The sequence below is a fragment of the Thermobia domestica genome, chromosome 11, assembly GCF_964235325.1.
Source record: "Thermobia domestica chromosome 11, izTheDome1.hap1.1, whole genome shotgun sequence".
In the NCBI taxonomy this organism is placed as follows: Eukaryota; Metazoa; Arthropoda; class Insecta; order Zygentoma; family Lepismatidae; genus Thermobia; species Thermobia domestica.
The window spans coordinates 240,802,284-240,827,954 of NC_137464.1; the positions used below are offsets into that span (position 1 = coordinate 240,802,284).

A 25,671-nucleotide genomic window follows, 5' to 3' on the forward strand; every position below is an offset into this window, starting at 1 on the left:
ATTCAATATTGCGGTCCAGTTCGTTTAAAATTACTTTAATATCCACAAAAAATTAATACGATAATTATTTAAATAAATTAAACCATTTTTAATCCTTTCAAACTTTGTATTTCTTTAATACTTATCATTCATTTCGCAGAAATTAAAAATACACTTCAATCTACTACGGTTTCCTCATTTATTGTATTTTTTTACGGCATAAATAAAACAAGTTTAAACAAGTCTGACCACAAGCTTTGTTATCATAAGGTACGGACTGTTGTCCTATTTGCCCTATTACTAAATATACAAAGACGTTATCGTTGCAAAGGCAAGCAATGATAAACGTTAGATATGTGCTATCTGTGAATGATATAAAAGAAAAGAACCACTCGGAGATTTTCCTTATCAATGTAATAATTAATCCACCAGTTAGTTGAAAGTTTTGATATGTCATTAGATTGTTAGCATATCATGTTTCATCTTTTTCTTCAGAAAATACATTTGGTATCATCCAAATCTGGTAATCCAACCAAATGCCAATTGTATGAATAAATTTTGATCTTACACGTTTCATCTTGTCTCATGCTTCTAACTTTAGCAGATTACTTATTTTATCTATTTGTTTACCACAAAATAGGGTTTTGTATACAATTCATATTTCAACATTACTTGTAGTAAATGTAGTAAATAAAATAAAGATTTTATTTTATTTAAATCTTTATTTTAAGAATTACTTATCGAGCTGAGATGTTTGTCAATTTATGGTTTGTCAGGAAATAAATTGGTCTCACAGTCACTTCCTTACGTAGTAAAACTTTATTGCAAATGTTATCACGAGTTATTGATTTTCCAACGTTACATCTTGATAAAAAATAATCAATTTTATAATTATATAACAATAAATGTACTTTTTTCGTGAGGAAATAAATTGGTCTGATAATAATAATAAATAAATAAAACATTAAGAAATCGTAGCTTACTTACGACACCCATCCTCGTCTATCCATGTTCCAGAGCAATCAATAATACCATTACAAACTAATGTCATGTTTAAACACGGTCCCCGAAGGCATTTGAAGGTATCTTGTGGGCAACTGAAGTTTTCTGAAGCAAAATAAATACATAAGATAAATTAAATTTTGTATATTTTGTTGTTACAAGTAAACTTTCTTAGATTAAAATATTTAACCAAATATGAACTTCGAAATATGGCACGAATGTAAATCTTTTAATAATGTCTTTTCTTTTTACAAAGTTTGAAATACTTTGGGACAAATAAATAAATAATGTTGTACAATATTTATTATTTATACAAAAAGTTCAGATTATAAGTAAATTTTTATTAGCAAGAAAAGCGTCTTCTATCAACAAGAAATAAATAATAACAAATAGAATTGTATGGTCGTGGTCTTCTGTGGAAGAGGGATTCGAATTTTACTATTACGCTGCACCTTAGTATCATGTCCAATGGTCTCTTTTTGCATTCTACAGTTTCTTAACACGATATGGCATTTCTGCCAAAAGTGTTATAAATTTATTGATACTGGTCCTTATATTAAATTTCAATTTTACCTAATCAATGTATATGAGGTTCTATAGTATCACTGTGGTCGATAAAAAATAACCTTACATGCTCATTTAGAATATATGTCTAATGAATTCGTTAGCCAATTCAAAAGAGCAGAAACAACATTATTTGTCTGTTTTGATGGATTCTGAATTGTTCACTTCAACACAAACACTGTTCCACAATGTTCACTATACATGTTACCAAATATCACAGTATTCCATTTTTTATGAGGTGTGTATTATTATTTAAAATACAAAAGGTGCTGTCTAAGGTTACTTTAAAATTTAAAAGTAAATTTTCAGAAAAGAAAGTATTCATTAAAAGATTAATATTTCTAATGAATCTAATGGAACTTTTAAGTGAAATATTATTTGAGATTAAGTAGTGGAAAGTTAAATCTTGTGCAAAAGGAAGAAAATTATTGTTTAAAGCAGTGATTGCCAAACCGTCAATTGCAAACTACTACATAGCTCGCGGAGACATTTTCGGTAGATCACGTTAACGCTTTTGTTGGCTAACCTTGATTCTTCCACTGAGCTGCCGCTAACAACAGAGGGCGCTGACGACAACAACTGCCTGTTTCTTCTGCGCAACTACCATTGTCAGCCTCATCTCACAGTTGATTGTATGCGCGTGGGGTTGTGTACGTTGTTCTCCGTGTGTATATTAGACATTTGCTAAGTTTTTCGTGTGTATATTAGACATTTGCTGTTTTTCGTGTGTATATTAGACATTTGCTAACTTGGATAGTTTGATTTCATATTTGCTAAAAAATTATGTTTATAGACAATAAACAAATGTAATTTTTTTAAAATAAAAGAAGTTGGTAGTGCTTTTGGTTGGTAGCTTACAATACGATTTATAAACAGTACGGTAGCTCAGAAGCTTCGTAAGTTTGGCGACCACTGGTTTAAACTAAGGAACAGATTATAATTTTACCATATAATCTCAGGGTTAACACTAACTTTCTTTGTAGTTTATCTGGGTATTGAAGTAATGTAAAATGTACTAGACATCATAATATTACAGCTATTTAAAATAACTAACTTCTATATAACATGCTAAAAGACACATAAATGAGCTGTTATGTACTTACTGCAATCCATGAGATGTGAATCGTCTGCACAGCCTGATCTAGGATTACCAGATTTAAAACATTTATGGTCCAATGAGACACACTGACCGTTCAAACATCGAAATTCATCAGCGTTACAATAGGTTGCATCAAATCCTGAAATACAAAATAAACATTATTTAGAAAACCAAACAGGTAATTGAGTACAGTTTAGAAACACCAAGAAACGTGAGATTAAACCATGAGTAGGAAAATGTAGTTCATGTTGCTAGGATTTGTAGACATTAATGGTCATTGTTATCTTTGAACCACAATGAATCTTTTCAACACATTGATTTATTATCTAATATTTTAAGTAAGGTTGAGTAGTGAACATTGAGGACTGATTAGCTTTAGAGTTTATATGAAAGAAATTGAAGCCGTGACTTCCATAACCTCACAAGTTGACGAGATATTGAGAAAATCAATAAAAATTGAATATTTTTTGTAAATGTGAACTTGGAAATCGTATTTTTTTCATACTTACACTTTGCTTAATAACAAATGTCATTAAGTATTAAAATAACGAGTATTACAACTAATTTGTCTCTAATAAAATAATGAAAATACTGAACTTGTGTTTTTATGGAACTCATTAGTCTGTTACATTGGTTTTAGATACAATAACCCTGATTTGGAAAAGGAATATACTGATGTTCAAGCAATAATGCCTGGAAATGAAACAACAAACAATCACTGTTCATAAACCCAGTCTCTATTTTCACAATAACGTAATACAACAAACAACACATTTAGTTTACTCGTATCTTCCCTTCACTTAATCAGAATTCCACACTTCACTTCTTAATTTCTTAGCACTGGGAGTCCGATCTTTACCATACTGGTCTACAAGTCTGAAAGTAAAGTTTCTCTATAGGTAAAATTGAGGACAGGTACTTTTCAATATCGCTGGCTTTAGCAGCTTTGGCTATTTGCTTTCTAGAACAACTTAGGTCCATGGACTTGTGTGCTAATTAAAGTCAACACGTCAGTAACATAAGGAAGATACGGGAACCTGTGTTGTTTTGAATGTCAAACGATATTACTCAGACGATCACAACGCTATATATAACACATATAGTGCCAAAGAGTGGACTTGTGCTATTATGGAACGCGCGGCTTCAATTAGAATTTATAATATATCTAAAATATCCGTAAATTAACCATATAATTGAATATACATAAAATTTTAAATCAGTAAACTATATTTTTAAATATGACCTTTCTACTTTACTGCCTTAACTAACTATACTGAGAACCGATAAAACAAAAGGAATTTATAGCAAGAATGATCGAATACAAGTTTAAAAAAATACTATTTGCGATATCAAATAAATAATTATAGACACATCTTATAATGTTAAATACAGAAAAAGTTTACCTTACATTAAGTACAAATGAAGCAATAAAACAGTAACAAGTCAGTAGAAGTGTATTGGTTAGTATATTAAGATCTGAGAGCCAGTGTTGATGTAGAATGTTTCTGTGTTTGTGGAAAAAAGAGAAGTTGGAAACTAAAGTTCGCATTCAAAAGAATCCATCCAAAGTTGACTATCTGCAAGATGTTAAGTATTGTCAGTGGAAGCTATGTTAATCGTTTTAACGTTTAAATTATTATTATTATTTTTTTTAATGTTTGAACAATACTTGTGTTTCAGCCACGAGCAAAGAGAAAGGTCAAAACAAGTTTGCTACTAGTCTGCATTTTATAATATACAGTCTGAAAACCCACATCTCTTTAAAAAGCCCTTTAATATTAATGAATCGAAGTTAAATTAAACAAATATGAATCTTCTTTTTTGCTTTATTTCAAGTCAATTTCTCTTACATACGGTTGTAAGAACATGACCTTTTAAAGACAGGTGGGTCGTCAGGTTTCTTTGAACAAGATTGTACATATCTGACATACATAAGGTTGTCATATGTCCATATTTTGTATGGACTGTTTGTATTTTTGGGTCCGTGTCCGTGTACGTAGCATACGAAGCATGAAATAGGAAAATGTCCGTATTTGACAGTTTTTGGAGCTGCCTTAAAATTTCCGAGTCGGGAATCGCTAAAATCTCGGCGAAAAGAATTGTGTCTTTATCATATAACTTATACTTTAGTTACTATTAATAAAGTAGGTTATGTTTTTAAAACGCGTCTCATTTTTCCTTCCCAGAGTTCTTTTGTTTAGATTTAATATACGTAATTTAATGGCATGATTTATTATATTTGTGTAATGAAAACATGTTAGTTTCCAATTGTTTTAAATATTACAGTAAACCATTGTGTGATAACCTAAAGAGTTGATTTTTAGGTAAGAAATTTTAAAATATTTGTTCTGAGTTTGGGCACCATATCTGTGATGGATCGTCATTTTAAGGCTTGTCCGTATTTTGGATCAAAAGATTATGGCAACCCTAGACATACACGAAATGAATGACAGGGTAGTTAATTTTAACGGCAAGTAATAATACGTTAGTTCACATGGGTCCGAGTCTTCTCATTAAACTCTTCTCTGATCTATGTCTTGACAATGTTGCAAGTGAAGACAGTGAAAATTTTGACGATCGTTAAAGGTTCAATAAATCCGTAGCGCAGTGGTGAACAGTGATGTTGAGTATTTTTTTCAAATTGTTTATGACTATTTTCATTCTTAAAGTGGAATATTTATTAAAATATCATATTGAATTATTTATATATTTATTTAATTGACACTTTTAATTATTAAGGTTTTATTGCTTCTTTTCTCTCTTTTTTTAATTTTCAACGAATTTAAAAAGTTTGTTAGTGAATTCTCTATGTCTGTATGTCTGTCTGTCTGTCTGACCGTCTGTCTGTTATTTACGGTTTTTCAATTTTGAGCCCTCCAATCGATAGAGCATCAAAAACTATAAGAGAAACTGATGGAATGTTTCGGGTCACTCTTACCGTTCCCGAAATATTTTCCAAAAATGGTCGATATCCAGAGATTTAAGGAGCCATATCTCGGGAACCATAAGTTATAGAGAGAGATATTGGTGATGATCAATACCTAAGAGGATGGTGAACATTTTGGTACCAAATAGCAACCGATGATCACTGGCTAACTGGCCATCGTTCCTCAGATATTGACCAAAAAAATTCGAACTTCAATAGAAAGATTTCTTTTTAAGTTCGTTCTGGCAATGTTCTTGGAGCATTCTCAACTGGTTTGTTATACCTGCAATAGGAGTAAACTGACGTTGGTCATATTCTTGAATATAACAAAGGATGTAATATTGAAAAAAATATACACAATATATCCGAAATTTAGGTCATTCCATCCATAAGCTAATTGTTTAGTTCCTATAGATTTATTTATTTATACATATTGTTGGGTATTTCCAGTATCTATAACCAGTATGAAGTACGACGTCCCTTGGCGAGCACACTATCCGGGGAAGGGGAGAAGAAAGCGATCTGGAACCTGTATGTTAGGTAATACCCCCCCTAATTGACTGGTGTGAATGAGGAAACCCAGGAAAACCTTCTCAGGATAGGTCTGAGAAAGCTGTTACACGTTTCGGACCATGTCCCACCGGGAATCGAACTCTGTGCCCTCGTATCCAAGGCAAGAGCGTTAATGACTACGCTAAGTGAAGCCAGCTAGTTGCTTTAGAAATTTTCAAAACATATATGGAAAATCAAATCCTTACTAATTATATGACGTTGACTCAGATACTATTAACATGGATATAAGGACAATATCTAATGAACACTTAGTCTCTTGAAAGTGACAAAATATAATAAATGTTTGATAACAATATGCAAGAATATGGCAATTTTACATCATAACATCATAATATCGTAAAAGAAGTGTAGGGAAGAGGCTGAGGTAGATTTTATTATATATTTATTACTGTACAGCAATTTTCAGTGACAAGCGTTAGGACTTTCGTCTGTACCTTTAATACGTATATACAAGGTCTGTCCAAAAATAAATAAAAAGCTGTCCTTGACTTTCTGCTTGCCAGCGCTGGAGTTCTTCACACGAATTTTAATGATTATCGCATAATCCTGCCTTGTGTCATTGTGAGACCGCAAACGTTGGAGACAAGTTGTGTTTGGTACTTGTGCCGATTTTTTTGGTATTACAAAAATTAAGAATTTGGAAGAGTAGCGTGTTTGCATCAAAGTTTGTTTCAAAATGGGCAAAGTATTTTAAAGAAAGTTTGAAAATATTACAGGAAGCATGCCAAAAGTGTTAGTTGTCGTTTCAGTGTTTCAAAGCAGGAAGAACATCCATCGAAGACGAGGAAAACCTGGACATAAATCAAAACTATGTAATGACGTTCACGTCGAATAGTGGCCGTTCTTGTAGGGAAAAAAAGTTTGATTGTATGGAAAGTAACTGTGGAAATAGAAATCAGTAAATTGTCATTGTTATATGACTACAATCCGGAAGTAATGGCAAAATGCTATAAATGCTGTATATATTGCAATTTTCGTGATGTTTTCAGGAAGATTACAATTTCACAATTTACAAACTATTTGTTGCCATTTATCATTTTCTCTTCCACTGCACTTTATCCACGCATGGGTGACAACATACCAAAAATTTTGATTCGTTCTTATCTTTCCTATGCTGTCATCTATCAAAGCGATCGCGATGTTTAATAATAGTCGCAGTCTATTGCACTTGGAATGTGAGGGGGGATGCTAGTACGTCCTCAGTTCTTGGAATTTTTAATGGCAAAGATAAACGATGCTTAGTTTAAAGAAAAAAAAAAAAACAAGTATGGACAGTTATTGTGAGTCGCTGCCGTGCATGACATGTAGCTGCGGACGTTCTTTTCTGGAAGTTAGAAGATGTTTCTTTTAGAAACTTTCGAAAAAGTTTGAATGAAACATGTGGATATTTTTTGAGAAAGACTCACGTTAATACTGGCACAATAGAACCATTAACGATATCCGGAGAAGTGTTGATACATTAGCATATGCACTTCAATTGATGAAACATGCGATATTCTGGGCTATTCCATTGTTAATGTTGTAATTGTAATTTTGGAAGGGGATGAAGACACACAAACGTATTTGATTCCATATGTTCTCGAAAAAGTAGGGTAACTGGCTATAATAACACCAGGGATACAATAACGCCGTTTGTTTTTCAACTGTTTACAGCACAGAAACTAAGCAGGTGGCAGCACTCTGCAATATGCCAATGAATATGAGGCACATCTGTGGTTTTCGCGCGAGAGTTGATTTCCTGTAGTGTAACATGTGTGTTGTGTTATCACTTCAGACCAGAAAATTGAGAACAGAAGACGTAAGTAAAGTTTTTGAAGTTCTTTATATTAATATCACTACAGGCGCGTAATATGTAGGAATTTAAACGATATTTTTTTAAAAATATAAAACACAATGGTCAATAACGAGTGTATCAACTGTGTTTACATGAGTGAATGTGTTAGTAGAGAGCAGTGAAACGATGGTATGCTCATTGTGTTGTGTGGTTGCAATAACGCTGAACGCGATGGATGCAATGGCATTACTGTTTGTATTAAAGCTATCACATCTCAGAATGCGATATCTGCCCTTCAAGCTACTGGCATATATCCATCCAATCCTATATTACTCCCAGAAACAACCTTTGCACCAAGAACCATCTCTTCAGTGTTTCCGATACAAGGTCCTACCGGAACTGCATTGGACAAAAATAACCAGTCATCCACCGAAGATATCAACAGTCCCCAGCCGTCACCATCATCTGCATGTATCTCTAATCCTGTAGCTAATGCTTTGTATCAGTCTTCTCACCCTACATTCTCCAGTGATAGCTATTTCATTGAACTTATTCCAACTTCAAAAATTAACAGATCTTTTCCTGGAAGGAACAGACCAAAAAGTGTCCAAGCAGTCGTAGTGACTAGAAGTCTGTTTAACGAGCATCCGAACATTAAGGATAAAGGGTTAAGTTTGTATGCGGGTGGACGAAAGAAAGAAGGAACTTACAGAAAGAATGGCGAAGCTAAAAGTTCAAAAACATGTCATCACAAAGATAGCTCCTACTATTGCGTTACTTGCAAAGGGTACTATTACGACAATACCGGTAAAACTAATGATTGGTTCCAATGTGGAGCCTGTAAGGGGTGGTATCACGAAACGTGTGATGATATATTACACTGGACACTGCGCTTCTTGTTCCAATTAATGGTATTTGTTCCAGCGTATTTCAGTTCATTGGTTTCATGATAATTATGAATAATGTTAACCTGGCACTATTGTATCCATAGTGTATGAAATACGCCACTTCTTTTAGCGCGACACTTTTCTGAATTACTTGTACTACATATATTTTTCCACGTTCTTTGTACTATGTTGTAATCAGTGAACACTAAGCTACTAAACAATGCACAATGTATTTCTTTCGCATCAAATATTAAATTTGAAATCCTCGAAAAACTAAGAATGTGGTGTTGTTGTAGCCAGTTACCCTGTATGTTAGAACAATTGCACATATTTTTACAAAATAGCTAACTACTAACATAAGTGGCCAGAATACGTAAAACAGGATAACGTTCCTTTTGTTACAGACGGAGCTGCACACTTGAAAATCGCAGCAACAGCCCTTAAGGTGCTATTCCCAAGTATGCTGTATGTCACCTGTCTGGCACACGCATTATACAGAATTTCAGCGGAAGTACGTTCTCATTTTCAGGACTTAATTATATTACAGCGAATTCTCCCTCCAAAATAATGTTACTTTCTATAATTTTTTGTTACGATGCTTATTTTTTTCCAGATATTTTGCAGTCTGAAGTTTAAAAAAAATGATCCTGTATCTATCCATATAAATAAAAATGAAAGCGACTATGTTTGTAACTTAATAACTCTTGAACTGCACGACCGATCTCGATTAAATTTTCAACATAAATGAGGTTCAGGCATGGAATGGATTTTGTCATTTCACTTTGACGGTACAACGTAGACGACGGAGAGGGGGGGATATATAAAAATGATCGAAACTGACCGATATTAGTGCCAAATCCATAGTTTTCCGGGTCACTCAGATAAACAGCGACACTTCCGATGCTCTTTAAATCCAAATTCAGCTCCGCAATTACGCGGAAGGAGAAATATATATAAAAAGAAATGATCGAAAATGACCTATATCAGAGAGCGCTTTAGTAATAGTAGAAAGTGACTGACTAATGAAACATTCTGTATTATTAATTTTTCTTATTCTAACCCAACGAAGCGAGTAATTGACGCTAGTGTATTACATATCAAGCGAACTCATTCAATCTGAATCCAAATTGGCACGATGATAGGACTTGACAAGTTTAATACGCATGTAAAATACTATGGTGAGCAGGATTTTGGATCATGAGTTATACGATTTCAAAGTCATGGTTTGGACTTTCGGAAATGTTAAATTTTACTACGAGTATAAGAATTGAAATATAAACAACATTTAAATAATGAATTGTGACAATAAGAACACATAAAACATAATGAACATTTGTTACTGATACACTTGTAGCTAAAACTTATGTAAATAACATATGCGATATGGAGCAATGTCAGTAACCATACCTGTAACCTCTAATGGTAACTAAAGGAAAAGGTAAAAGTAAAAGTAAAATTAAAGTAAGGTAACTCTGAACATGAACACTTATTATATTCTTACCGCAACTTGCTTCATCTGACCCATCTGGACAGTCCACGTAATAATCACACCAAAAGAATTCCAAAACACATTGGCCACTACTACACTTCCGATGATTTGGAGGACACGTAAAATTCTCTGCAATAATTAAACACACATTACATTATTTGGTAAAACTTGAATTAATAAATGACTTATTTCTTCAGGTAATGGATTGCTAATACCTTAAAAATTGTTTCTGATGGGAGAAGTTGCATCCATGGGTGCAGATTCACTTTAGCAGGACTTGGCCGTTATATGATAGATATCGTACAGACATGCACTTGTGCCGTAAACACGACTGTCCAAAAACACGAACCACTTGTGCTAGGTGGCTACTGGGAAGCACGGGAGCAGGTCAAAACTCCCACAGCCAAAGCTCCCACACTCAGAAAATGTCAAAACGCCCACACAAACGGTCATAACTAACACACGTTTTGACACGTTATAACTAACACATTAATCACCTCCCAAACGTTGTCGGTGTTGTTTTGAAACACCCTGTATATTGGTAGTAAAATAGTTTAGATTGATAGAGCCCCTAGTGTAACAACCACATTATTTCGTGTCACAAACCCTCACAGATTACAAAATCCTGGCTACGTGCCTGGTCCTTATCTTTATTTTTAATTTAATCATGATTCTGTGTTAGGTTTTAAGAAAATATGTCAGATACTATGTTGTAAATATCGAATTTTCTCTTAATAATTTTAAAGTATCTCTTATACGCTATTTAGTGGAGTACATTTATGATACCTGGGTGATATTTACAACAAGAGAAACTAAAGGAAATCTCTGTTTTCCAATTTCAGTTCAGTAGAAGATTTTTTCATATACTGAAATTTTACATTCATTTGTAACTGAATTAAAGGAAAAGATTTACAAAGCAGGAGTTAAATAATATTTGCATGAAGATACAACGAATGGTTAAGGTTGTGGATTGAAACTGTCCCGCTATAAATAAGGACAAAGACGCAATAAAATATACATCGATTTTATTAATTTATCAGCATAAATCAGTTATGCACTAGCTTAATATGTTAATATTTTTACAGATTAAAAAATATTATGCAAAATATATTATTCAACTTGATTCTTTAGCTAGCAATAATTGAAGTGTTTGCTACGATAAGAAGTTAACTCCAAATTCGGCAGTTTGTGGTAATTAGTCAGCCCCCTTCCCGAGTAGTTCAAGAGATTACTTCAAAAAGGAGTTAGTTTTCCTCCTAAATTTTGGTAATATATGGAAACTAATTTTGTAAAGAGTAGTAGAGAATAAACACGGAATTTTTATAACATATTTTATTCCTAAAAAAAAGGAGAAGTGGAGCTCACTCCCCGGTGACGTAACTAACGGGGGCAAACGGGACTTATTCCCCGGGTGCTGAATTGGGGGCGCGCAAAACTGGTCAAATACAGTATTTATTTTCACTATAAGGCAAGGAAAGGAGTTTTTAGCAAACTAAAGATCATAAAAAATTACCTCAGAAACGTAACAGGACAACAACTCACCAATCTTAGGATCATATCCATAGAGCATAAGTTAGCATCAAAGCTTTCTTTTGAGGACATTGTAAAAATTTTGCTCCCGAAAGAGATCGCAAAGTTAAATTTTAGTTCCAGCTTTTTGTGTTTTCATTTAACTTACATCAATTTAAGAGATTTGCAAAATGTCCGAGTATAATACTCGAGACAACAGCTTGACTTTTTGTCATAATTAAATATTTTATTCCTAAAACAACAGAATGTTGATTCATTCTACGGATATGAACATACCGATATAATTCCGAAAACATTATGATTTGCAGTTATTATAATAAGAATATAAAAATATGTCAAGCATGCTCATCTCAGATTATTTGTCAATCAAATACTTAATTAGTTTGGTGTTTTATCTTGTACTAAAATTAAATTATGTACTGCAATTTTGGAAATTAAGCTTTACCACTTGAAGAAAAAATGGAATAGGAGAATTACTGTCCGATGACAATATCAGATGTAGTCGGGGAGCATTTTGGTTTGGTTGATCCGGGGCGCTAAGGCGCGTTCTTGCCCTGGGCGACAACTAGCCTAGCTGCGTCCTACTGATACCTACTTGCAGCAAGGCTCTTAATTTTGAAAATTAGTTTTTGAAAATTTATTATATCCCTGATAACAATTAAATAAGGTTTTAGCATTGTATTATGAATAGTTTGGTATCTTTATACCCATGGAGGAAACTGACTCATTTGGATAGATTGACAGGAGTCAACTATGTGTATCATTGTGAAGAGCTACACAACAAGAGACGACTCATATGTGCATTTAACCTGTGTATCTTTCGTAGCACTTACCACATCGAAGTTCATCACTTTTGTCCCAACAGTCGTATTGAAGATCACAGCGTTTACTTGCATTTAAACAAAATCCATTCTCACAACGGAATTCGTCGTCTGAACATGCAGGATAATCTGAAAATACAGTACAAAATAACTAAGAAAAAAAGTAAAAAAATTATGAAATAAAGTATCATGGGCTCGAATCTAAGTTAAGTCAAGTTAATTTGTAAGATGCACGAACATCTTACGTGTCAGTTGTCTTTGGATACTTTCGCTTCTTGCTGTAGTCTTCCAGTCACTTATTTGTGTTGTCATCCAACCCAATTAACTCACAGCGCAAGCCTAGCTCATGAAATTCAGGATTATTTATTTATTTATTTACAAACATAATTCCAGATACAACTGAACGCCAATTTACACTGGAATATCTAACAAATCTAAGAGATAATAATAATAATAATAATAATAATAATAATAATAAATAAGATCATCTAAGTAATAACAAGAAAGGTTGACAATAGCTGACTAGAATTTATCCATTAAATGACGTCGTAGTGCAGAGTTATAAGCAGTTTCAGAATTAAATAAATCTACGGGTGTATGTGATATTTTATTGTATAACTTAGGAAACCTGTAGAACAGAGAGCGTTAGAATTTGGAAAGTCATATAATTTTTTTAATTAAAAAATAATACATTATTTACATGCAGAACCTTACATTTGAGAACTTTATTTTCAAAAGTGAACGTTTTGATTAATTTTACTCTTTTGGCAGAAGAGAAAAATCTTTCCCAACTGAAATGAAAATATCTATTTAATAGTGTTCACCATTATATATTAGTATTTACAACTAACTGTTAATATTATACTATTAATTAGTATCATAGAGGCGTACAATTACAGGGAATAACTATTGTTTGGTTGCAGGCGCGCACGCTGAAATTTTTGTTGGTTGGAGTCCAAAGTTTGAAGGGGATCCAATAATGCAAGAAACTATATATAATGTAGTATGGAACGCATATTATTCTACAGTCGAAGAAAAACATAAGTAGTTTTTATATACTGATATTTATATTCTCAAGGAAAATGATAGAACTAGTTTTATTATCAGAAAAGAAACAGTACAGATGATGAGTAAGGTCAAATCTTGAGTCTACTTTAAATATGTCTCTGCTGTAAAGGTATACTTTTATTAAGAAATGTATGTTCAGTTACGAAGTTTTTCGGGGGGGGGAGGACCTGGTGGACCCCTACGTGGGTGCGCACCCTACTTTTGGGGTGGCTTGGTTGCAACTTAGACTTTCAAACTATCATCCAAATGTAAGAAAGTTCTTTTAGATCGATTCTGCCCGTCTTAGAACAATAACAATATGGAAAAGGTACTGTATATGAGCGACTCAAGGAAACACAATGGTATGTCAGATTTCCTAATATTCCAGTCAATTGGGAAAGAAAGATCAACATTTTCGTACAATTTAGTTCAACAACACATACCAAACAACCTTCCCCTGCGATCTACAGATATATTTCCGAAATTGAACCATCTACATACTGTTCTATGGTTCAATCCCAAAATATTCTACCTATAACTTAATTTCACCGGAAGAGGAATTTATCATTGTGTCGCCCGACCCGCTCATATGTGAATTTACAGTCCTAAAAATAGGATCCATCTTCTCTCTTTAGAATTCAACGTACCAGTGTGCGAACTTTTTACATTATTCCTGGCTAGAATTGAATAAGTGCAACTTGTAATTATTTATTTTACAATTTTGTACCGAGCTGAAATCTCTACAATGTTTTCCGAACAGAATTATCACATTATATGACTCTTACCAATTGCTCCGGATTATTTTCTTTTTAGATCAAGCTTTGTAAAATACTGCATGGAACAAATAAACAAAGAATAGTCACCACTATAAGTCGCTAATAAAACTAGTAATATTAAACTTGCATCCTTTATAATAATACATTTTACGTGTAAGTACGGAAAAGATCTGTTCTTAACAGGATCAATAGGCAAATTTTTACTTTTGTCATTGCATTCACTTTATGCGATTCAGTGATTTGGATCTTTTGGTTCCTGTTTTGAGAATGTATCTGTTCTAGATTCATTACTGGGATCGAGTCACGTAATGACTTGCTGTTGACGGTTAGATTAGGTTAAGAAATGATTCCTAGTGATATTTAATGAATTGTTCCGAGGAACTAATTCCCTATGAATTGATTCGTTGAACGATTTACTGAATAAAATGACCAAAGTAAAATCGTGCCGCATCAATATTTAATCTACATACATTTGACGAATTCTTTCAAGGAACTTCTGTTTATTCCTATAGAAAATTTTATTCTTGTGCAGCTATGTAAATAGGAATTTTATAACAGCCTTACTTTATAGATGCAGGAGCTGTTGATTATTGTGTACAGAGTAAACAAGAAACATTAATAGTTTCACCATATTCATGAATGAAATTAGTAACGTCACACTTCTTTCTTAATAATAGTAAATGATATCTTGTAGGGACACGAAAGTAACCTACTTACCACAACCCCATTCGTCTTCTCCAAACAAGCAATCCCACTTATAGTCACATCTAAAATCTTTGGGAAGACATCTCCCATCCTCACATATAAAGGCATCTTCTTTGTATTTGTGAATTTCACAGTCGTCCCCTGAAACTAAACTAGGACTGTTATTATGTTGTGTGAAAAGAAGCTCTAGTAAAAACAATCTGATGTATTATTCTCATATTTTATCATTAATCGACAGAAACAAGTGAATTTAAGCTTCCATTAAAGGAAGTTTCAAATCTCTTTCTTGATTGAGTTTTCTGCTTAGGTTGATCAAATGACATTTCTAATTCATTTATCTAACGTAGTTAAAGACAGGAACCAAGCCTGTAGAATAGGGGTAGGATGTTCACCTTTTATTTTCTATGGTCCTAAGGAGAATAAAGTGCAAATTAAGGAAGTTACGGAGAGATTGAGAATTAGGATTAGGGGTTCCACGTTTACACAAACTTAGTAATTATGGCACCAGTGTACAAACGTCTATTTACACATATGAATTTTAATTTTGGTACTGTTTGTATGAATTTTTACATTTCAAATTTGCATTTTTTCTTCCAAAATTTTCCACCTTTTTAAACCAACATTGTGCACTTTTCTTTTTAAATCAAAATGTTGAATCTACATTCTTAGCTTTTCTTACAATGATAACACCGAGCTTCAGTCTGGATATCCTGACTAAACATAGAACTTGTTCCTCCATGGTTTTCCATGGTTCCACTAGGCTAATGTCGGGATAATACGTTATAATAAAGACACCCGATGAGTTTGTTCCACATTACGTGAACAAAGCATTGCTTTCTTTTACCTACTAGTTATACTTACAGCAACCAAATTCATCCGACACGAGATCTCCATTCTGGCAGTCATTGACATCATCACAGATGAATTTCGAGTCAATACATCGTCCCTTCTCGCGACTATGTTCTGGCACGTAACAGTTGTATGTAATATTGTGTTTACATTTAACAACACCTGAAAAAAATTAAAAAAATAAAAGCTTCATTCAGCTTTAAGAAATATGAAGGAAGTTTGTTCTTACCGAGGAATAAGACAGAATAGAGTCGCAAGTATAAAATTGCAATAAAACGCTTAATTGATCGTGTATGTGGCCGAGATAGACCACAGACGATATGAATGCAAGGATCCACATTTTTTGACTTGGGCACGTATTGAAGGTGCCGAAGTCAAGAAAAGTCTATAGAAAAAAACTTAAATATTCAATCTTATTAACTCACAATGCTTATATTTCGTAGTAATGAGTGTTCTATTATTTTGATTCTTCTCTGTATAATGAATTAATGAAATAAATTAAGGCTTAGATTTACGTCAACTACGTATGTCGAACAATGAATAAAACTTACCATTGTGTTTCATGTAGTTGTTCTCACAATTAACTTCGTCAGCACATTCCCCCGGTCCAGCACAATCACACTGTGAATCACAGACATTTGCAAGTCGAATACAACGTCCATTAGGACAACGAAAGTCTTCTGAACTGTTACACTTTGTACCTACAAGAAAACAATACGTTAGACCAGTCACAGGGAATTAATAACAAACTACATTCAAGTTTCAAGTGAAGCTACTCAGGTACGTAGGTTCCTAAAATCCGAAACTATTTTGTCAGAAACTCTAACACTCTTGGCATTCTTGATTTTGATTATTTTCACGAATATCAATTAGAATGTAATACACAGTGGCGAATGAAATACAGGGAAGTTACACCAGGAATGTACGAGGGTCACTCCAAATTATTTTGCAATACGCAGAAACTATAAGAGATAAAGCAATGTCTTTTATTTCTCGTTACAGGTCAGGCATCGAGAAGATTGAAGACAAGTGAACTTCAATACGTGATCTCTGATTTTGTGTGGGTGTGACATTTGTGATCGAAAGTGTGGACATTCTCGTAGTGACAATGGAGCTCTTCACGAAGCATTTCAAGTCATGATTTGCTATGACTTTCGCGTTTGCCTAAGAGGGACTCTTATAACAGGTTTTAGCCAACGTTTGGTGATGCCACTTCAGCATATACGGCAGTCTTTAGATGGTAGGAAGACTTTTAGAGAGATCAGAAGTCGTTACAAAATGAGACCTTAAAGAAAGACCTGTGTGTTCAACAACACAGGAATTACGGGTTGTTGTGCAAGACATGGTTTCCAAAAGATCACAGATGTGCTTCTAAAGCAATAGACAGGCTTTAGGCATTAGATTCATGTCAGTGCACAGAATTTTACACGAATATCTGTAACTGGAAAAGGTAGTTTCTTGGTGGGTAACCCCAGACTTTTAAAAAGCTGAGATTATCAAAATTGGACATAAAACATTAGATATTTTAAACCGAGATGGGTGCCAGACTATTTGGAAAATTATCACAGGTGGTGAAACCTACATACTCTACTCGCCAGTAAAGCGGTGTATGGATGCATGAAGATAGCCCGACACCAACTACTGCGAAAAAACAGTGAGGAATAAAGAAAGGCATGTCACTGTGTTCTGTACCACTGGTTTAGTGCGGAAGACTAATACATCAACTGGTACACAATAGTATATTTACCCAAAGTTCTTGAATTCCTAATAATCCCACGTTTAATCTTCCATCACGATAATTCTTCCATACATATTTGCAAAGCAAACAGTGGAGTATCTCCAGGCCATTCATGTCAAAATACTTCAGCATCTTCTATTTCCCTGATTTAGCTATGTGTAACTCCTGGCTGTTTTTTAATCTTGAAAAGCATTTGCGGGGTCTCCGTATTCACTGAGAGGACGAAATTGAAGAATCAATCATGGGGGTTTTCAACAGCATTCAAAGATAGGATTAGTGCTGGGCTTTCGACTTCTGGCAGGAGAGGTTACATAGGTGTATTGTTACTGGGAAGAATGATTGTACTTTGGTCATATGTAACAAATGTTTGTTCAAGAGACGTATAGTTTTTCCGTATTGCAAAACTTTTGGAGTGACCTTTGTATGCTAAGATATTGCTATGAAATGGTAGGTATTATAGCCTAAAGTTCAAAAAATTCAACTTTCAATCGAGTTATTTTAAAATATGGCGGATACCACTTATCTGGTTCACTAATGATACTAATTATTGCTTTAACTAAATATTCCGAGTGTAAGTGGTAATTGAAACACTTCAAGTCTTCTTTTTTACACAAAGTTTATAACACAGTTAAATGTCTTTTGCATAATATTGGTCCTTAGTTATAAAAATAGCAATGCAAATTTATCATATCACTCCGCCACTTCGTAGAGATATACATATGGCACCTAATAATTACTCTTATATAATGAATGATGAATACGTATTGAACATAATGAATTGTTATTGAATATCAATTATTTCTCTGTTTTCATTGTTTACAAGTAGAATTGTATGTAGATGAATTATATCAAACTACGTGTGTCTCAGTAACTTGTAATTAACTTCTGGAATGTTATTCCAAAGACACTTGTTTCACGAATTCCATGCTTTAAGATATAAACTTGTTATTGTGTTTGTTATGATGCTATTTTTATAGAGGTTTATTTATAGAGAAGAAGCAGATTTAAAATATTTATTTCTGATGAACGATAACAGATAGAGATAATTATGATACATTACCGGATAGAGAAAATTTCAAAGGCTTACTGTATCCATTCAACATGGGCATCATAGTTCAAAATTTCGAGACTATTTGGTAATTTAAAGTTAAGACACACTTCAATATTAAGATTTAATGATACGTCAGTTCGTGTCCTTAACTAAACTGTAATCTAACGTTAAGATCTACATACTATATCTAAAATTAAAATAAATAAATAAATAATTATCGCTCACGCCAACGGTAAAAGTAACCATGCTTGAATACATCTTTAATTACGCTTCTTATACTAATTTGAGGACATGAAATCCAATTAAACTAACTTAAAAGATATCCATCCATGGTGTCACGAGAAATATTATCTCAGAGTTGGAATATTTACATTTATTTATATCCCAACCATAGTGTTACGACAAAAATGATCTTAAAGTTGGGATATTTACATTTATTTATATCCCAATCACGGTGTCACGATAAAAATAATCTCAAAGTTGGAATATTTACATTTATTTAAATCTCAACTACGGTGTCACGACAAAAATGATCTCAAAGTTGGGATATTTATATTTATTTATATCTGAACCATGGTGTTACGACAGAAATAATCTCAAAGTTGGGATATTTAAATTTATTTATATTCCAGCCATGGAATCACGACAAAATGATCTCGAAGTTGGGATATTTAAATTTATTTATATCCCAACTATGATGTCACGACAAAAATGATCTCAAAGTCGGGATATTTACATTTATTTATATATGAACCATGGTGTTACGGCAGAAATGATCTCAAAGTTGGGATATTTACATTTATTTATACCTGAACCATGATGTTACGGCAGAAATAGTCTCAAAGTTGGGATATTTACATTTATTTATATTCCAACCATGGAGTCAGGAAAAAATGATATCAAAGTTGGGATATTTACATTTATTTATATCTGAACCACGGTATCACGATAAAAATGATCTCAAAGTTGGGATATTTACATTTAGTTTTGTATCCCAACCATGGTGCCACGACAAAAATGATGTCGAAGTAGGATATTTACATTTATTTTTGGATCTCAACCTTGATGTCACGACAAAAATGATCTCGAAGGTGGGATATTTACATGTATTTATATCCCAACCATAGTGTCACGACAAAAATAATTTCAAAGCTGGGATATTTACATTTATTTATATCCCAAATTTAAGGTCATTTTTCTTGTGACCCTATGGACAGATATATTTTTAAAAAATTCCATAGGGATTTAGGGTTTTCACGTTTCTATAAAAAGGACAAGTAGATATATAACCAAACGTAAGGACGTTTACCATTGGCATAGGTGGTAATCAGGGGCGGATAAAGGATCGACTTCTGAGGGAGGGCGGTGGATTGTAACACTACTACTTAGAGCTACTTTAAGAGCTCCAAACTCTGGGATGGGTTTTATTTATATATAAAATAAGAATGTTTCTCCTTCTGGGAGGCAATCGCCCCCCGGATCCGCTCCTGGTGGTAGTCTTTTCAAATCTTAATTTAATATTTGAAGACATATGTGATTAATACATATTACTTACAATTAATTTCATCTGCTTGATTATCAGCGCAATCTGGCCATCCATCACACCAGTAGAATCTATGCATCAGGGAACCATCTCCACATGTGACAAAATCCTCTGTAGAAACATCAACAGGAATTGTATTAATATAAAGATGTAACATATATACTTAAATATTAGCCTGTTTTTTTATAATAAACAATTTGTCAGAAAGAATTGTATTCTACGTAGAGAAAAAATACAAGTTATGAAGAAATATATATATATATATATATATATATATATATATATATATATATATATATATATATATATATATATATATATATATATAAAGTGAGAGAGAGAGAGGAAAAACACCAAAAAACGACATACCGCCGTTTCTGGGCTGGAACACGCTGCACGCTGTTATCAGTAATTTCTACTGTCACCACTAGGTGGAGCAGGTGCAGTTTTAACCAGTTATGAGGGTGGATCAGTGTACGCGGAACATTGTTTATTTTTTTCGTTGTGCTAAAACTTCTGTTGATAATTCGTCACCATCAGAAAATTAAATTATTTAGAGATAGTCGATTTACTCATTACATACTTTCATTCTTCAAGTTATTAAGTTTGCAAATCACCGTGGTGATTGTACCAACTAATACCATTTGTTAATGAAACATGTACGTAGAGTGGTCTATAAACCAACATACCCTTTTATTTAGATGTCTTCAGTTAAAGAGAAACAGAGGAAGATGTCAACCAGAGGCCGTAAAGCTTCTCAAACAGCAGTAATAACCTTATCACCGTATAGAAACGAACTATTAATTAAGATGGAAAAGAAGGTGCAGAGAGAAACTAAACGGAACGCAGGTAGACAAAAAGAGTCAAAAGGAAATGCAAGTAGGGCTAATTCCCAATCGACGTCCAGTTCAAGGAAGACGACGCTACGGTATGAACATGCAAATAGCGACTCATCATCAGATAAAGGTTTAGAGTCCAGTATATCAGAGAGTAATGATGCAGTCTGTATTTTATTTTATTTTATTTTATTTTTTTTTTTGCGAAAGACTCTTTTCGGAAGACACCAGCGGGGAAGAATGGGTTCTGTGTGTATCCTGTGAGAACTGGGCACACACAGAATGTCCCGATGTGGAAGCGGACATTTACATATGCGATTATTGTCATTGATTTATGCTCAATGTGTAATTCCATAGTGATATTCACTCTTAATGTTTACTTAACTTACAAAATACCCATACATGTGTAAACTATTTAGAATTGTAAGTTGTGATAGAATAAGATTATTTCTATCCAGGGCCGTGCCGTGGAAAATCAGCGCCCGGGGCGAGAGTATACGACGGCGCCCCCATACATATATTCCAAACAATTTTTGTATCTTTTTTCCTTTTTTCTCCCGAATTTTTCGCCCCTCTTACTTCGGCGCCGGGGGCCGTCGCCCCGCTCGCTCCCCTCACGGCACGGCCCTGTTTCTATCACCACTTATTTCTACTGTTAAAAAGCAAAGTATGGCGCAGATCTAATAGTAGGCCCTATCTTACAAGTAAACCTACTATTGTGACTAATAGAACTTGTAGAAAATATAAGGATATCAAAAATACAAATTTAAAAAGATGTCTTCTTTCCATTTTGCAACAATAATTTTCTGACAGTATGTCGGTTTTGGGGCCTGGTCTGTGTTCGAAGTGGAGAAAAAGCAGAGGTGGTATGTTTTATTACGATTCTGACTCGAACGAATGGTGAAAGTGTTACCGGTATGTTGCCTAAAAGATTGCATTTCGATTTACATAATGACTCAAAACCATGGGAGAGCTTACAGGTTACGTAGGGATAAGGAGAAGCTTTGCTCCCGCACCCAACTCTCCGAGATTAAAAAAAAAAAATATCCCTTTATGATATATTATAGATAATTATAGACCAAAACGTTCAAAAACCGAGTTTTTATACTGTATTAGCAATTTTCTGCAGGGGAACTCCCGAAGCCCCTAGTCGACTGACTCCCAGAAGGCCCGCTTCCCATTGCAGACAACCTCTAAATCCACGCATGCTCGAAACACGGCACTTTTTTATGCATTAAGGCAAGAAGAAACACCCATACATATGAAAGAAACAATTGAATATGGCACAACAAAATATAAAACAAAAAAGAAAAATTAAACTAGAGGAACTTCTTTGTAGACACCTCATTTTTAGGAAAATTAGGAAAAAGATAAGCAAAATGTCAGTGTGATCAATTTAGAAATTATTTCTACATAAGAAATAAGATATTTTTACATGGGAAGCTACTAGTCGACTGACTCCCAGAAGGCCGTATATAAAAAATGGATTTATTAAAGGTATATTAGCATCCACTTTCCAGTGATGGTACCGGTATGTCTTGATTAGTGAAAAACCAGAGGCGGTATGTCTTCATCATTGAAAAACAAGAAACGGTATGGCATACTTCCACATACCGTGTCACTTCGACCAATGGGCCTGGTTTCTAAAAATATGATTTCGGACACACAAACGGTGAACAAATCGTCATAATCGTGGCAATAGCCTATATGGCAATTTTTAAATCTTGTTACATAATTTTATTGAGTAGTGTTGCTAGTTTAGAGAAATATAGTTACTTCATAATTCCGGTCCTTCAGTTCAGCTGTACGAACCAGAAACAAAATGGTATGCCGGTTTTGGTGCTTTTCCTCTTTCTCTCTCTCTGTATATATATATATATATATATATATATATATATATATATATATATATATATATATATATATATATATATATATATATGTATTGGGTGTTCACAAAGTAACTATACAGTGCCATGTTGTGGTGTGCTAAGTGATGATTGATGATATCATTTTCAATTAGTAATACAACATTTTCCATTGTTTAACATATTTGGTCACTTGCAGCATCTCTTATAACTTCCATGACATTAAAGTTTAGCTTCGAGTTAATTTCAGTTGTTTAAAGTGATTACTTTTGGCGCACCACTGGAAATAATAGTGAAAAAATATAATTATTTCATTAATTTCCTTCATATTCTTTCCTATACAATTTGCAGTGAACGACATTAAAATATCTCACTTGGTATAGATAAATTACCAGAAAGGGGGTACCAGAAGTATTTGTTGAAAAATTAAAATTATTTCATGATTTGCGTGTAAATACGGCTTCCGAATGTAGTATGGCATAAAAACTACAGTTCAAAAACACAAACTAACCTGTGCTAACGTGGCAACTAAATCACGAATGCTATCTAACGAAGTTAGGGCAGGGCGAAGCTGATGTCTTCGCGCGCAAGCATGAGGATGCGTCCGAGGGAAGCAGATGCATTGGCGATGATGGGTGTACACGCAAGGGAAGGTAGTGGAAAGAAGGGGGGTTTCGGTAATGATACAAGTTTCAATAGCACTTGTCAGGGTCTCATACTAGTAACGCTTCACTTGTAAACATAAACTACAGCTGTATTACTGTGTATTTAATTCTGTCGCCTACAGAAATTTGTTCCTTATAAACATATCTTTTCATAGAAAGTATTGAACTTTATTTAACGCAAGTTTAATTTCAATCATTTCCCTGTTAAACAAGAATAGTTTTATTTACAAAGTATACAAATGTATGTTGAGCAACGAAGGCTATTTTTTTTTTTTTTTTTTTTGGGTAGGAGATCAGAACCTGGTCGACCTTTCTCCCCGTGGATGTGCCGCTACTCCAGACGTATCTTTCGCTTTAGACACGTAAACAATGTTTCGGAAAACTATACAAAAGTACTACACTATTAGTGCTATTACTGTGTATTGTAGAAGCGAGGGAAGTTTTTAATTAAAATAAATAAATATTTTCTTTTCGTTACCTTACACCTCAAAAATTTTAATCCTAACTAACATACTTAATTCTTAATCTTGAAAATCAGAGTTTAGAACGAATATTCCCATCGGGTGTTTCAAAACAACACCGACAACGTTTGGAAGGTGATTCCTGACACCAAGATGAGACAAAAAGTATAGACCAACCTGGGTGCAGAAATGCTTCCTTTCGGAATTGTTCTGCCAAAAACATGAAAGAAATGTACTTTAAAAGTTCAGAGCTCCAAAACTGTGAAATACCGTAGTCGGGTCAAGACTTCACTTAGGAACTAATATGTGCGCTATCCAAAAATACATGTGTCAAAAGCCTAAGGTATTCACGCAACAATTTTTATAGAGGGAGTTTGGCTACGGGTAGATGATCTGAAGTATTCACCAAGTACCTCTATAAAAATTGTTGCGTGAGTTCCGCTGGATTCTGAAACATGGATATTTGGATAGGGCACATACTAGTTCTTAATACGGTAGGTCCTATAGTATTGGAGCTACGGACCTTTAAAGTTCATTTTTATGTTTTCGGCAGCCTATAACTCCGAAATGAGGGATTTCTGCACCCAGGTTGGTCAATACTTTTTGTCTTATCTTGGTGCCAGGAATCGCCTCCCAAACGTTGTCGGTGTTGTTTTGAAACACCCTGTATATTAAATTATGAGAGGGAATGGAAGATTGTGAGAAAGCATCAAAGAAGATATGCAAGTTATCACGGAACGTTATTTTTCCTAAATCGCGGGAACTGGGAGGAAAGAGAGGGAAACGAAAATAAGCCACTTTTCATTTTCTGTTAAGGGGCTAGACTACTAAATATTTTTCAAATGCTAACAATTTTTCTTTTTCCTGTTTTTCGTAAGTGAAAAGAGATAATGAAATGTAAGTTACGACAATAATAGATAATGTTCTTGTACACCCGAAAATAGGAAGAATTTTCAGTGTTGCCATCCATAGAAATTACATGTGAGCAGAATTTGAATTACCCAAAAATCTAGGTTAATGCAGCGACTAGAAAAATGAACTCAACAGTAATTGATGACTTGTCATGTTGTCTATGTTCCTTGTTAACTACTTTTTAAATAATATTTGTATTTATTTTGTAATAACTTACATAAATTATTACAAAATAAATAAGTTATTACAAATTAAATACAAATATTATTTAAAAAGTAGTTAACAAGGAACATAGACAACATGATAAGTCATCAATTACTGTTGAGTTCATTTTCCTAGTCGCTGCCTTAACCTAGATTTTTGGGTAATTCAAATTCTGGTCACATTGTAGTTTCTATGGATAACAACATTGAAAATTCTTCCTATTCATATTTTCGGGTGTAGAATAACATTATCTATTATTGTGGTAACTTACATTTCGTTATCTCTTTTCACTTACGAAAAACGGGCAAAAGAAAAAATTGTTACCTTTTGAAAAATACTTAGTAGTCTGCCGCCTTAACTCTTTAATTCCAA

The 25,671-nt window shown here is 33.7% G+C and overlaps 1 protein-coding gene across 1 annotated transcript in view; it reads right to left on the reverse strand.

Moving 5' to 3' along the window:
- LOC145665513 (G-protein coupled receptor GRL101-like) overlaps positions 1 to 25,671 on the reverse strand; it is a 455,441-nt gene that overhangs the window by 57,661 nt on the left and 372,109 nt on the right. Inside the window, exons 5-12 of the mRNA XM_081732819.1 lie at positions 20,366 to 20,464; positions 16,573 to 16,722; positions 16,021 to 16,183; positions 15,185 to 15,330; positions 12,657 to 12,773; positions 10,306 to 10,422; positions 2,649 to 2,783; positions 967 to 1,086 (exon numbers count right to left, since the gene is read on the reverse strand). Of these exons, the coding sequence (XP_081588945.1) occupies positions 967 to 1,086; positions 2,649 to 2,783; positions 10,306 to 10,422; positions 12,657 to 12,773; positions 15,185 to 15,330; positions 16,021 to 16,183; positions 16,573 to 16,722; positions 20,366 to 20,464 (1,047 nt within the window). The remainder of the gene's footprint in view (positions 1 to 966; positions 1,087 to 2,648; positions 2,784 to 10,305; positions 10,423 to 12,656; positions 12,774 to 15,184; positions 15,331 to 16,020; positions 16,184 to 16,572; positions 16,723 to 20,365; positions 20,465 to 25,671) is intronic.